This window comes from Olea europaea, unplaced genomic scaffold (assembly GCF_002742605.1).
Source record: "Olea europaea var. sylvestris unplaced genomic scaffold, O_europaea_v1 scaffold2866, whole genome shotgun sequence".
Lineage (NCBI taxonomy): Eukaryota > Viridiplantae > Streptophyta > Magnoliopsida > Lamiales > Oleaceae > Olea > Olea europaea.
Window position 1 is genome coordinate 57,521 of NW_019247190.1, and position 16,259 is coordinate 73,779.

At 32.7% G+C, this 16,259-nt stretch overlaps 1 protein-coding gene across 1 annotated transcript; it reads right to left on the minus strand.

The window, feature by feature from the left end:
• Nucleotides 1–279: 279 nt before the first annotated feature.
• On the minus strand, nt 280–6,016 carry LOC111384203 (protein arginine N-methyltransferase PRMT10). Its single transcript, XM_023008462.1, has 8 exons — nt 5,736–6,016; nt 5,059–5,251; nt 4,795–4,900; nt 3,100–3,289; nt 2,089–2,274; nt 1,918–2,001; nt 1,439–1,639; nt 280–485 (listed from the first exon to the last, which is right to left on the minus strand). The coding sequence occupies exons 1-7, from the start codon at nt 5,928–5,930 to the stop codon at nt 1,463–1,465; spliced, it is 1,131 nt and encodes a 376-aa protein (XP_022864230.1). The 5' UTR covers nt 5,931–6,016; the 3' UTR covers nt 280–485; nt 1,439–1,462.
• Between the last annotated feature and the right edge of the window lie 10,243 nt (nt 6,017–16,259).

The window sequence follows — 16,259 nt, forward strand, 5'->3', positions numbered from 1 at the left end:
CAACTACAAAAAATTAAAAATCAAGATACAGAAAATGTGAAATATACTATAATATTATAAAAGTAATGCATTCATCTTTCTCTCTATTCTCAATAAGCAATATGAATTTTCAATGCGATAGAGTAGATAGTGCTGACAGCAGATTCAAAATCCAATACTCTTGCCCAATAGAAAATTTGTTAACCAATATGGCAGCAAAGAGTAGACAAATTAAGAAAAAAAGGAAAACGATCCGCAGAGGTGGCTGTAACGAGGGATGAAAAGATAGGAGAAGACTTGCACAAGTAAAAACAGAACTTTTATAACTATCAAAATTAGCTGCTGTTACCAAATACATTTTCAGAACAGTTTTTGTTCTTGAACAGTAGGATGAAAATTGCAAAAATTACCAGTACAAGTAGCTCAAAGTTTATCGTCCACCATTAAACCATCATGGGACAATGCAGCATACACGGGAACTCGAAAGTCACATATTTTTCCAGGCACTGCAATATTACAAAAAATTGTTCAAACTTGGATGGTAGTTGGCACAAAACATAGTTTTAAAACCGGACCCGGACTGAACCGGCCGGTTCGGCCAAGGAGTGGGAAAGTGATCCGGTCCAATTGGCGCTATTTGGTTCATTTACAATGGAACTGGATAAGAACCTCCCGAACCAGTTCATATTTGTCCTAAACTGGGCAGGTTTAGTTGAACCGAAAACCGGTTTTTATAAAATTGGTACACAACAAAATTGAATATCTAAGTTGCATGAAGAGATACTCAAACCCGCAATGCCTTGTTGAAACATTAAAGCTTTGACCACTAATACTATGGCAAATGTAGAATACTCAAATCCGCAATGCCTCGTTGAAACATTAAAGCTTTGACCACTAATACTATGGCAAATGTAGAATTGTCACAAACGATGTAAGCCAAATTTATATATTTAGTTTTACCAAAATGACATAAAATAACATTTACATTGTTTTTTAGTTTTAAATTCTTTTTTTATTTAAAATTAAGAACTAACGACAACCCTCCCCAGTTGAACAGTTGACCCCCCGTTGAACGGTTGACCCAATGACAGGATGGTTTTTCCAGATCGATGACCAGGTCGGTCCGATAATTATGGCACAAAATATAAATAATGAGAAAAGAAAAGAAAAGAAATTTATAACCAGATTTCAACATTTTTAACGCAAGCGCATATTTCATTGGTTCCTGGGGTCACAGTACTCTGAAAGACATTGTTTAGTACATAGGCATATTTCATTTCATGTCAATTTGGTAAACTAACATGATATTATTACACAGGCATCTTTCGAGATGCTATCATGAGTAGGATTTGCATTGAAGACTAGCAGGCACATGTTGACAGCAAAAGATTGTAATAAGATCTCACGTATTTCATGCCATCGACAAAATTTTATCAGTTTCTTTTGCACAAGTTTGTACCTGTGGAAATGTCTGGATGTAGGTTCATTCTATGTAAAACTTGTTTGTAGACAGTGGAAGCAATGTTCCAGACGTCTGTCTAATCTCGCAAGTGAGGTCAACTTCCATCAACCTATGATTCTCTTTTGCACGTGTCATAGAAAAATTTAACATCAAATTATCCCCTTGATGAGCACGTACAGGAGGATGTAAGAGGAAAACCTGCAATAGTGAAAGTGCAATGAAACCTTAGAAACAATGGTTAAAGAGCAAGCACTGAGAGAATTATGAAGCAATAACAAAACCAGGGATTACTTATGTAAAATGTGGTTCAAAAGAAGTAAAATAAAGCCCACCAAAAGTGCTCTATATAAACTACTATAGGCGAGGAGGCTAGTTACTAACGTTTTCTCACAAAATGAATCGGCCATTGACAATGTTCATCGCTCTAAATAACCAATTGCAAGGAGGAAAAAGTCAGAATCACTAATTTTACTAACCTGCTGGCCCCAATGTGTACCAAAATCTTCACTAGGTGCAGTTGTCAACTCGATTTCCTGTTGAGCCGGATTCTCATGGCTACCCTAGAAAATAAAACAAAGGAGGTTAATCAAGTATTATTTATTTAAGAAAGTAGATGGATGTCTGTAATCAGTGATGTGCATACTTACTCGAAAATGAACATCAAACCATCCAGCAAATCCACAGAGCCTTGTATTTTCTGCTGAGATCGTAGATGAAACACTTGCACGGACATTAAGTATATCATTTATGGTAACTGTCGAGCAATCTATCTCCTTAATAATAACAGGCGACCCGATAACTTGATTTGGATGAAGGTTGTTCCACAGTGATGTCTAAAATGCATAATTTTTCAGATGTACAGGGAGACAACATGAGAGAAATTTTCAAAACCAAAGAAAAATACAGTGAAAGATTTTAAATATAGATAAAAAGATAAAGAAAATATAAATTTTCACATAATGCAATTTTAGAACCACAAAGGGTGATGGTGTGTGCTACCAAATATAACCTTAAAAAATAAAAAAATGAAAAATGAAAAAAAGGTCATATGGTCCATGCACTCATAATCTATTACAACAATAGAGCAGGAGTTTGTGAAGGTGTGTACCATTATATATGATGTGTGCTATCATATATATATATAGTCAGGAGTATAAAAAATAAGAGACCTGTTATACAGATATATATATATGGTGTGTACCATTATATAGTCCATTCACACATAGAAGAATCATCTACAACAACAGTCAGGAGTAAAAAAAAATAATAATAATAAGAGACCTGTTCGTTAAATGTTTACAAAGATATCAAAATATAACCTAAAAAAAGAAAACAGGTAACACCTTACACAGGCAAATACTGCCAAGTCTTCTTTCAACATAATTCACCAAAGGGGTGGAAGAATTGAAAAAAGAAAGTGGAAAGGACATCATGAAACAATATTTTCTACTCAAACAAAAGGAAAATGCAGCCATTACACATCCGAAAAGTTTAAATGCATTGGTCCAATCTATTCACCCTTTCAAACATGCATATATTCTTTGGAAGAGAATGATAGTATATCTTATGCAAGCAAGCGGAGCTAATAAAATCCCAAAATCTGTACACAATATCTCCAAAAACATAGAACATTAAGCATAAAAGACCTAAATGCCAACCTTCAAATAGTATTTTCTCTGTTCTTCAGCAAATGGCTTCGTCAGAACCCTCATGTCAACACCATAATAAGATTCAGTCTCATTGACAAAACCATGCCAATCATTCATGGCATCTTCATAATCACTCATTTTCTGGTCCACCAATCCAGACCTGACAGGTGCTAACCACATTCGAGCATGGCTTGGATACCTGCAACACCAAGCCTCTCTGATTAACACTTTACGGCAAAAATGGGCAAAGGCTGGTTATCTTTGTGAGGACAAAAGTTAAGATGAAATCAAAAGGCAAGGGCCAAACCGCAGATTAGGGATCAAATTAGTGAAACTATGTTAGTGGATTTGAGCTGAATGAGGGATAAAATTTGTGATGGTTTTAAATTTAAATCAACAAGTTCGTAACCAGTGCACTCCATAGAAACTTAGATAAGTTGATGTTTGAATGTATATTGTACATTAATCATAATACTAGAGCAGCCGTTGCTCCAATTTTTTTTGATTGCTGATACATTTTTCTCATCTATATCATGAAAGTCGATTATAAACATTTAAAATGGTTCTATAACTCCTCCACATCAGCATTTAACTGATGACTTCAGAATTCACGAGGAAGGTCTTACTTAATTTTAGCTTGTGATAAGCACACTTCAAAAACCTTTCTCTGTCAGATGAACACTGGATCACCTTCTAAAAAATCTAGGAAATGCCCATGTTGATCTGCAGATTCTAGTACTTCTAAATTCCTAATGTCAATAGCAGATCATACTTCATTGTGTTTCCTCATATGCTCAGCTTGAGCACGATAGACTACAACAATCTCATATTTTGGTTTCCTCTTTCCAGAGAATAGTAGTTCTTGACAAATTATAAATCAATTGCAACTATCACAATGACAAGATACTTACAGTACAATTATAAGAATCAACTTTCAAAATGTTATATTAGGCATTGTTACCTACATGATGGGAGGCATGAGCTTCAACGTAAATCAATTTATGCCACTTCAATAAAATTAAAAGTATCCTGTAGAACTGCATAATGGCTAAATAGTTTTCTCGTGTCTTCAATTAATATAAAGATTGGAACAGCATGGAATTTAAACGTTTTTTACTATTCAATTTGGTCCAACATTATGCCTCTCCAAACCCTCTCAATTGCATATTCACCACACATCGTTCAAGCTTTATGTTTTTTTATCGTTCATTTCCCAGTGAATTGGTGTGTTCACTATTATCCTGAAGTTCCTACCTAACTAAGCTGATGTATTTGCATAGTCCTAAACTCCAGCAGGCCATCTCCCATGTGCCCTAAGAACATTCACAGCAATCTCTTTAGAAGTGTTAGCTCAAATGTGAGTTAGAATGGCATCAAATCTTTATCTTCAAAGAAAATCTACAGAAACTAAGCAAAAGAATGTTAGAAGGGGACGATTAACATATAAATGTTGCAATTCCAAGGCAATTAGTAAACAATCTATAGGTTAAGCTAAAAATCTGACCTCTCAAAAAGATGGAAATTCGGATTATATGTACATCAAGCGAACACTATATTTCCCCTACCTTTTTTTCCCTCATCAACAAATAAGGGTCTCAAATTCCTAGACAAATAAGGAGCTCAAAAGGCAAGAAGTATGGGGACAAAAGTGAAAATCGGGAAAAAACAGAATTGAATTTTTATCTATATGCATAAATTACTCACAGGACCCCACTTGGCTTCAGCCAGCGCTCACGGGCACAAATTACAGAGTCGAACATTGATTCACGCAGAAGAAAGTATCCCATCCACTCTGAAATAATTACATCAACTGCCCACAGAACATATCCTTAGGTTAAAGAATATTCGGCAAATAATGCATTATATTTATTTAACAACTTCACGGGAAATTACATACCAAAAATTAAATTTGATAACAAAGAACGGGATGCTGAGAATGATGATAGAGATAGTGATGAAAAAGTTAACCTTGTTCAGGCAAGATAACATCTTCCATTGACTCCTCAATAACTTCAACAATATCCTGAAGATTATTTGCTTTAACAAGTTCACGGGCATGTTCTGCCATCTTGGTGGCCTCCACTGCATAGACTTTCCTTGCACCGGCTTGCGCAGACCATATAGCTAGAATACCACTTCCTGTACCTACATCCAAAACAGCCTATCCGTGTATTCAACAACTTAGTCCTACTATGTAAAATAATTATTTTAAAAGCTAAAGCACAAACACTTAGTCAATATGCCCAACAATTAAATGTTTCTAGTAATGTTTGTGTGCAATGTACATTCCCATTTATATGCATGCAAATAACCTGGATATCATAGAACCACCACTGTTTGCTAACAAGTTTTGTAAAAAGTTATATTCAAAGATCATGTTTTGATAAGTTTCTTCTAAGCAGGTTTCAATATTAGCCACATATATCGAGTTGAAATGCATTCACTCAGCCAGCCCTAGCAGAACATAAGCCATTAACTAATTGAAACCGCAGGGAAAAGTTAATTTAGAAATCATCAACATTTTAATAATCCACTAAAACGTCAGGAACAAAATTCCAAGAAAATAAAAAGATAATTCCATGTAATAGAGGCATATATATAAATGGTCTTTAGTACTCATTGATAAATAGAAGAATAGTTTGTACCTTTCCTTCGAAGTGGTGCTTGTTCTCGAAAACAGCATTGTAATAAGCGTCCATACGAACACGGTCAGAAAGCATCTCTTTCTGGTGATAGAGGAAACCGTAGGTGCAGAAATAGTTAGCGAAATCAACACCCTTGTCCACGGAGACGGCCGCGGGGGCGGAGGTTGCGCCACCATTCACGGTTCTGCTGCCCATGTCAGCTCAGTGAGTCACCACCCAACGCTGGGGTTGTGCTTTGGACTTGAGACGGCTAGCAGAGACCTCGAATACTAGGGCAGAGGGAAAAATGGAATTCACGCGAATTTTACATTTTAATTAAAGGCAGGAGAGAATATTCGTTAAAGGTCCTCCAATATTTAGGTTTAGTTCATGTTGGTCATTCAACTTTAATTTATTTCATTTTGATAACTAAACTTATATTTTGCTTCTAAGGATTTTAATCCCTCGGTTGTTGTTGCAATCAAATCCCCGCACTAGGATTTAATCTAAATTTAGTAGATATCTGCTTAATCAGCGATAAATAAATAATAATAGAAACTCAAATAAGCACATAAAATGCACTTATCAGTAGAGGTGAACACAGTTCGATTTGGGTGTTTTGTATTATATTTTTAACTTAAACCATTTTTTGCAGTTTAAAATTCCAAAATTGAACCAAATCATTTTATTTTTCGAATCAAACCATAATTTGCGATTTGGTTCAATTTTAGCCCGCAATTTACCTATTGAAATTATAGTAATACATTTAAAACAAGTTAACATATAGATTTAAACGAGAATTAATAATGTTAAATATTAAATTACATTCATATTTATGAAAACTCGTGAATAAATTATTTTCAAAATTGGTTGTTAAAAGATATTGATAGAACGAATATATTTTTCTACCTTTTCATTTACCTTTCATACTATGACATAGCGGATGGTAAAGGTAGAGCCACATTCTGCAATTTTAGTTTGGTTAAAACTCTTTTCATCTTGCAAGTGAGATGTTAAATAATGATTGAACATGATATGTTTAGATGTATAAAGATTAATAGAGTTCAAGTTTATTAGAAATTGACGAATTTCATTCTTTAACTACTTTATAAAAGTAGAATATAGTAGTATTAGACTATTAGTTAGGGAACTTTAACATTTTCATACAATCAATACGCTTTGTCTTTCATTCTTTTCTAAACCACAAACAAATTCATTAATCGTCTGGACACGAAACAGTCATTTTTCTATCCAAATCAAAATTCACAGGTATATAATAAGCTCAAAAATAACAAATAAAAGAAAGAACAATGAAAAAATGGCTTGAATAAAAACCTAAGACTTATCGATAGAGAAAAGAAAAAGAAGCGATTCCAGTAAAAATTCGTAGACTAACAATCAAAAGGCAACTGACGATTTGCTATAAACAATTGCATTTCGTTTAACGATGGCAAACAAACATCAAATGTTTGAAAAATGAGAATTTATTTTAGGACTTTTGAAGTTATGGATGTGAATTGTTGCCGTAATTTTGTTGAATTATGATTTGGATTATCGACAATATACTTTTTCTAATTTCATATTGATTTTGGAATAATTTTAGTTTATTTTAGATATCGGGTAAGGATGTGTGTTGTAAACTTGTTAAATCATGGGGCAATAATAATGAACCTATTTACTTCTTATGATTATTCAAATGGAATGGTTGTAATTTGTACTGATAAATTGGTATTCTTTTTGAAAAGTGTAAAATGTAAAATTTATAAGTTAATAAAATTAATGTTTTAATTAAAAAAATAAAAAATGGTTCACTTTGATTTCGTGTGATTTTTGAAAATTGAAACCTAAACCTATTCATTTTGAAACGGTTTGGTTCGATTTGAGGGAAAAAAACATTAGGTCCACATGACCTCTAACCAATGATTTCGATTCGACTCGCCGTTTCACGGTTATTTTGTGTGGCCCTATCATAACATCATTAGGCTCTACATTTTCGAGTTGCATTTACGAAAAACTTGCAAGGATTTCTTATATTTACTCTTGTTTGTGTGACCACAAATCATAACATTCTACAAGATAATATCTTTTTTTCTTGTAAACTCTCAAATAAAGTCCGTGCCAATCCAGATCGCCACATTTTGCATACATACTAAAGCAGGGTATTAACAATGTGAAGATCTGAATTATAACCATTAGAATTTGGATGTGACCCAAATTCATTGTTGAAGATAATTGCAAGTTCAAATTAAAGTACACATTAAGAAGAATTTTATTTAAAATGTTATTGTTGAATTCTATTCAAGTTTATCTTGCATGTTCTAGACTTCTAGTTTAAGTTACAATTGGAAACTCTGTTGGGAGTTGAAATTTGTGATGTACTTGAAGATATTGAAATTAAGGACTGAAGGGTGTTCTTGCCGCATTTTCACAAGCCAAGATCCTTTTTTGATGCATTCAATTGTGATTCTTTTACAGGGCCTATTTCAGTCTTGTTTTGGTAGTTGTTAGATTACTTTTGCCCCTAGTTGGGTTAATAGAGTAGGAGAATATTTTCAATTAAAAAATTTTTTTAATGGAGAAGTTGGTTTGTGTTTTTCATTGAAGAGTTCAAGTTTTATTCCTTACAATGGAATCTGTCTTTAGGTGGAGAATTTTATTTCTTTTAATTTTTGTTCATTTAATGAAATTCGTGTCAATGTGAAGATTGCTAGAATTTTAGTGTGACCTGAATTCATTGTTGAAAATAATTGGGAGTCCTAAATAAAATGCACATTAAAAAAAATTTTATTTGAAATGCTATTGTGAATTTTGTTCAAGTTTATTTGGCAAATTCTAGTTAAAGTTCTATTTTGTAGTCCTATTGAAAGTTGAAAATTGTGATGGAGTTGAAGATGTTGAAATTATGGATCGAATGGTGTTCGCGCTGCATTTTTACTAGCTTGGGGCTAGTTGGGCACTGGAGCGCCAAAAATAGCGAAGCTGTTGCTCATCTGGCTCTAACCTATTGCTCAAGCAACATGGCACTATTAGCCTAGCGCTAGCCCACTCGAGCGGCTGTGTTATCTGTCCCAGACTTGTTTTTCGTGTTTTAACTACAACTCTATTATTAGGTTTTTAATGTCCCTTATTTGTTCCCTATATATAATTGGCTCTTCATTAATATTTAGATGAAGTTAAAACATGTTAAAAACATAGTAAACACAAAATCTTTATATTCTTTCTCCATATTATAATAAAAATATTCACAATCTGCAAATTATTTTGTTTTTGTGTTATTGTAATCAATTATTTCATATTGTGGCTATAATCTCTTAGTTTCTCTCCAACGATTTGATATTGGATTAACTCAATATCATTTTCGTTTCACAACAATAACCATGCTCTTTAATCCAAGATCTAATCGAGAATCTTATTTCAAGAATGTCAAAGTGAGCACAAATAGAAAGAATGCTCAACAACGTGCTCATGTTGGGAGTAGCTTTCACTTTCCTCATTTCTTGGAATAAACTCAAGTCTTCGTGAAATTGGCCTATTTGAGCATACCATGATATCTTAGTATTCCATGATATAACATTTCTAATGGGAATTCTATCGAATAGCTCACGAACCATAACTATTATTGCCCTTAGCAACATACCTAGAGATCAACACTATAAAGACACCGCATCTCTGAATTCACATTTATCAAACACCATTTGCTGTACGAGCTTAACGAGTATCTGCGAATCATGAAATTTCATGGAATGTGATTAGCATCTTCAATAGAATTGAATATTGATATAGCATAAGAGGTTGATTAACTAGGCTAATGGCACAAAACTAGACAAGTTTGAAGTTAGCAAACAAGGTGTTTTGAAGTCCAAAATCAAAGATTTAAGAACGAATTTCTTAAAGTTTTTTTATGCTTTTGCATTTGGAAGGGACAATAAGAAAGGGTGTTTTAGAGGAATTGGAATGAAGGGTCGAAGTAGAGATGTCAATGAGTCAAGCCGACTCGAGAACTGAAACTCGAGATTTGGGTAAAATGTGTGAGCTTTTTTTCGGGCCAGAGCCGAGCCGAGCTTTTTAAATTAGGCTCAAGCCAAGCGAGCAGGCTCGCTTTTTCTACTCTTCTTAATTTTTTTAAAATAAATAAACTGTCTGCCTTAAAAGGAAGCATTTTGCTGCCTTAAGAGGTGGTCAAGTGGAGCCTCTCTCTCTCTCGCGAGCCGGCTCAGGCTCGGCCCAAGTTGAAGGATACCAAGAGGAAGTGGAGGAGATTGGAGAATACATTAGCAGGTGGTGGAGTAAAGAGAGCCATACATGATAACTTTCGGGTAAAGGTAGAATTTTATTTGAAATATCGTTAATTTCATTTGGGCAATCAATAATCATGCAAATCAAAATAATTATAAAAGGAAAACTGAGAATATAATGTTTGATTGGCATGAAAAATATTTTTCTTATTTTGAGGAAAACAAAAATCTACCTCTTCCAAAGAAAATATTTTTCTCAAAAAAAGGAAAATTAGGCATATTTTTAAAAGGTTGAAAAATATTTTTTGATGAAAAAAAAGTAATCAAACATTTCAAAAGTTGGAATTTAGGTGGAAAAATGTCATTTTCCATGAAAAGTATTCCAATCTAACATACCCTAATTGTAAAGTTGGATTTTCGATTTAAAATAGGGATGGTAACGAGGCCTATCGGGCAATTTCTCTCCCATTTACCCCGTTTAAAGCGGGACGGGGGCCTGGCCCTTGCCTTGTTTACGTACCCCGTTTAATTTTTTATTTTTATTTTAGATAATTCATTTTATTGTCTCAGTTAATTAAAGAGAGACAATTATATAGTTATTAAAATTTTTAATTAATTTATTTATTTTTAAAAGTAAAATTATTCGAATATATTTGATAAATTAGGATTTTTATTGTTTATTATAATTCTTATATAATCTTAGTTGTCCATCTTCTATTGGAATTAATGATATTTCCTAAAAATTTTCATTTAAAGTATTGAATTCTTAAATAAAAATAAACTGAGCAGAGCGGAGCGGGACGAGGTGGTTCCCATGTTACCCGTACCCTGGCCGTTTGGGATTAGCTTGAGGGTATTGAGTTTGACGAATTTTTTGGCCATCCTTAATTAAAAGACAATATTAATACATTTGTCTCACTATGATTATCAACCTCCTTTTTTTTCGTTTTTCTTTTTTGGATTTTTGTTTTAAAGCAATGATAGGATTTTCATTTTAATTTCAAACCTTGTTTGGTAAAGCTTTTAAGTCAATTAAAATCAATTTTTTGACCGTTATTTCACTATTTCAGCCATCATTTTTTAATTTTTTTCACATGTAGGACCCACTTTATTTCTAATGATCAAAAAATCAATTATCAAAATCCCTACCAAACAAGCACTCAGTTTAGAATCTCGTCTTAGTATAATTGCTTACTTATACGGTGAAAAGGATGAAATAGTTTAAAAATTATGTTAGTCCGTTAGATTTATTACTGTTCATAGAAGTCAACATTTCCATTACCTTTGAATAACAGAGGTGGACGAAATGCTTTATACTAAGCCCCCATTTGGCCCCCATTTTATGAAAATGAAAATGGGAGGAATAGCATTTTTTTGAAAAATGAGTGGTAGAAAAAGAATGAAAAATTTTCGATTTACATATAATATTATTTTATGAAAAATTGTATGATTGAAAATAGGAGAGAGAAAAATAAAATGTAATGGAATATAATTTAATGGGGATCAAACGAGGGCTAAAATGAAAATGAGAATTCAGGGACTAATTGGGAATTAATTGTTTGATGACACAAATGAAACATCATTGTAAATTTAGTTACTAATAATATCTTTCACATTGAAAGTTTTTGTTATTTCACTTGAGTAGGAGGGTGTTTGGCCTATCTTAAATGCTTCTTCTCGATAGTATAATAAGTTAGATTTTTACTTCTTTTTCAACATTTAAGCTAAGCCAAACATAAAATTGGACTTAATTGTGTCATTTCTTTATTGATAGGAAGAGAAAAATAGTCTCCACCTTACATTTTCTCAATGCGAGTGCATCAACTAGTTGATAATTTAATACAACTGCCAAAAATTCCAAAAATAATAACTAATAATTAAAGGGATGTTTCACAAAGCTCCTGATTTAAAAAAAAAAGTATATTTTAATAAAATTTGATGAAAATTATGGTTAAAAAATAAAAAGTTGATCCCAATGAAATGCATGATCAAAATTAATTATTTATTGGGATCTCAACTTCTTCTTAGCAACTTTTTAAATTATACGAAAATAAGCACTAAGTGAAGTATAAATTCTATACATTTATTGGTATAATTATTCATTCCTATCTAATACCATATAAAAAAAATGCTCCAATTAATCAAAATTTGTATATATCTTGTAGATTATGCACACGTGACATAATTGTTTAAGAAGATTGAATGGTACTAAATAAAATTAAAATGTATTTATTATACTACTCAATCTTATTTCGTATATCAATAATATTGCAATGATATAAACATTCGTGGCCGGACGTTGATTGGATCTTCTTTTACGAAACCACCCGAAAAGCGCAAATGGAATTGACGATATGAAAAATATCCTAACAAAGTAATTCCTAGGAATTTATTTTGATTCCATTTCTCTTCAAAAAGAGCAAGCAAATTATGGGAATAATGAATTGTTTATTTTATTTTTTGCTTCTACCCTAGTTGTTACATGATAGTTGATGCTCCTCAGTCCCCACTTTGCTATTGAGTTACATTTTATGTCATGGAAGGCATTAAATAATTAATTCTTTTTTTATTATATTTTATATCTTTTGTACCACTTTATATTATCATGAGCTGTGCTCCCTGCACAGGGCCCTAGGTCTTGTGCAAAGGGCCCTGCACAGGGTGCATAACTATCCACCCACATGTGACAGTCTCTATCATGTGCAAAGTGGCCTGTGCAGGGAGCTTTTTTCATATTATCGTACCAATGTACAAAGCATTTTTTTTTTCTTTATCTATCATATGAATAGTTTATTTGCAATCATACTTGTCTTCATTCCTTCTTTTATAGATTTTGCGTGATAGTGTCACTATTGTGGAAAAAAATTATTACGTTTATAGAAAATGAAGGATGTTGAATTGCTTAAAACTTAAAAGTTAGTTTGTATTTAAAAAAAGAAGAAGATCAAAACTTAATTTTTTTCAAAAAATTATTAGTAAAAATATAATATTTAAAATTATATTTAATATTTTAAATAATTTAAAAGTTTCAAATGTCTTTTTCAATCTCTCTTAAGTTGGTGACAAGTCCATTGCAAATAAATTTTGATATCCATAAAAGTTTATGAAAGTATTGGGTGGAATAAATGGGTCCACAAAGGGTAAAAGGCATCTAACCCATTCTTTCTTTCTTTCTTTCTTTATTTTTTTTCTGGTCCAAATCGTCAAAAATTGGGAGTGTAGGTTGGATGAGGTGCAGTTGTTATCCATCTTCGCTTAATGTTTGATAAATAATATTGAATAAGAATGGACAATTTTTTCCATAAAATTTTAATTTCTTTTACTTATAAAATACTGTCCAAATTTAGTGGCGTCAACTAGTCTACGAATTATGATAGGTCATGTCCGGTTGGACCTTTCTGTCCAATGACTTATGAAGACATGCCTAGTTGGCTCAATTTATCAACCCAAAAAATGACATGTTCGCCCAACTTGGTTATGTTGACCATGGGCTTGCGTCGGTAGGTGTCAACCCACTCATTTTGACACCCTTATGTTTAATATTATGTATTGAATATGTACTTGTAAAACAAATATGGAACCCAATTTTAAATTGGATAAATGAAGAAGTTATTTCATCGCATCGAAATTTCATACATAAATATTGTTGATTCGCACACACTACGGCACAATTAAGCTAGGAATATCCGAAATTCAAAAGCAGTGGCTATTTTTCTCATCACCATTTTGGATGTGGATTCTTGTAAGTATTATTGAGGAGAATAAGGCCCATTTTTTGAGAATGGTCACAACCTCCATGGAATAAAGCAAAGAACTCTGTCTAAGGTTTTTAATGTAAAGAATATTCATTTTGTCTGGTTAAAATTTAGTGATTAGCTTCCTTATCAAATCATAGGTCAACACGTCACCGCCTAAAGTGCTCCATGAAATTGCGTGTCAACTCCCAATTGGAAATCCCTTTTTCCATTGCAATTTGGCAACTCTATTCTATGTGGTTAATAACTTCATTAATATTCTCAACTATTCAAAACGAGTAGAGCATGGAGCGATTTATGTCTTACGCCAAGGAGCGATGGTTTCGACTTTGGTCGAGACCAAAGAAAGGAAATGACTAAGCGAAAAAATAGAAGTTTAAATCTTGATTAATAATAAAAAGTCAAACACGTCCTTAATATTTAAATCGTTTATATTCAATCACCCTCCCATCGAAGGAACATTTATGTAAAATGTTGCTAAACATCTACAAGTAGGGGCATCAAAGGGAAGTCTCTAAGCTGGCCTTGCATGGGCGGGATCGAGCAATTTTGTAATATTTCTTTGTAAAAGAATTGTAGATTTTTTAGTTAAAAAATTATTTAAATTTTGATTTGCACGCTTAGCTGCATGCATTACTGCATTAACATTGCATTCAACCTCAATGCATAGAAGCATGCATTAATATTAAAAAGGAGGGAGAGGCCGGTTCTATCGGATCGAGGCTGTGTGCATATAAAACCGTCTTATTGAAACATTTCTCTTAAACTAGATGTATCATTTGACTTGAGTACATTGTCTAAGTTCCCCCAAGTATATAGCAAGCACAATGCAAGGCCACTCTCTACCAATTCTACTATTGTATGGAATAAGTGCAAAGTTTGCAAGTTGTAATTCGAAATTTTGTTCATGAATCGATTTGAAAGCATCATAGGACTGTACAAGCCATTTATTCCTCTCAAAATGTTTGACTCTGGGGCACAGCATACTAAGAAATTCAATTAAACTTAGCACAATCCAATACAACTAAGAATTGATTGAAGATATTAGTGTTGCTCAAGTAAACATTCGTCTATTCTCTTTCCCAAAAAGCTTAATAGAATATATCTTTATATAATGAAGCAAAAGCTGATATTCTGTCTCCCAAGTGATTATTTTTTGTGTCGTGAAAATAACGTAGAATGTGTTAAATAAGTTCGATTAGGCTTCCTTTTCATTGATTTATGTCATGAACAATAATACACTTCTCTAAACGAAATCAAAAGTTATTTGACTTAAAAGAACAGATTGGATTATGAGCTCCATCATAGAATTTGGACCTTTGTAGAGCAAACTTTAATGTATGCTAGAGGTTTGACCGGCCATCGGGGAAAAGATGCTGGTTAATCAAACTCAAAGAAGGTTCTATCGCAGTAGACACGTGCAAATACATACATATATACATACGATTGAGTTGGCGAAGCAAAGGATGCTAGTGGACATCTATCTTCAAATGGCTTTTGAATTATTGTGAAAAAAATGGAATCAAACCTTGCAAAGAAGAATGGAATTTGGCAATATATGTGCATTATAAGGAATTGATTCCCATGTGAACATTTCTCCTATTTTTTGATTTGAACATCAACCATGTGGACAAGTCTACTCATCAACGAGGGATATATGCACAGCTTATGTGGAATGCATGTGTGCCCGCTTGCAGGGCCGGCCCTAAAAATTTTGAGGTCCAAGGCAACGAAATATTATGAGGCCCCTAAATAAATTTTTTTACCGGCTTAGTAATCTCTTTAACGTCAAAAGAAAATTATGCCACACACCTACTTTTTAATAAATATTTGTGATTTCAACATTTTTTAACCATACATATTGTTTCTATATAGTAAAAATGAATGTGAAAAAGCAAACAAATAATCAGCTATTCATTATCCAGCTAAGATTACTTCAACAAACACGCCCTTATTATGTCAAATTAAAGAACAAAATCCCTAAATTAGCGTCCTTTCATATTCCACATCCAAAATCCCTAAATTATATTGAAACAAACATAGTGATATAGTGAAAATCTTGACAATATTTCATCAAACAATATGTGTATCGATCACTTTAGAAGATTAATATGGTTTAACATATGTGTTTTCAACGTAATAATATTTTTTGTAGTTGGATTAGCATGCAATGAATGTGTGCATTCATCATACTTCTTATTTTTTTGAACTAAATTCTGTTTATGGAAAGACTAGAATGAGATAATTTAAATTTACATCAGTTACAAATTCTGGTTTGGGATTTAATTTTAGATGCTAGTATTTTAAACATATTTAACCATCAATCTATTATTTTTAGTTAATATTATCATGACACAATAAGATGTGAATTAATATATGGATGTATATGTGAATTTTTCCGTTAGCATCAATGATGGTCGATTCAAACACAATTTCTCGTGATAAAGAACATTAAGCTGATGACACTCACTGACCATTTGATTTGTTCAAGAATCAAATTTCGCATTCAAGAAATAGAACTATAGCCTTCTGAAAACCCGTGAGGCATGTGAGTG

Excerpts from the sequence above, each read along its gene's own strand:
- LOC111384203 (XM_023008462.1), bottom strand. The coding sequence starts at position 5,930 with ATGGGCAGCAGAACCGTGAATGGTGGCGCAACCTCCGCCCCCGCGGCC. Across the intron at positions 3,290-4,794 it reads CTGAAGCCAAGTGGGGTCCT|GTATCCAAGCCATGCTCGAA; the intron begins GTGAGTAATTTA and ends TTGGTGTTGCAG. Across the intron at positions 2,002-2,088 it reads GGTTTGATGTTCATTTTCGA|GGTAGCCATGAGAATCCGGC; the intron begins GTAAGTATGCAC and ends TTTATTTTCTAG.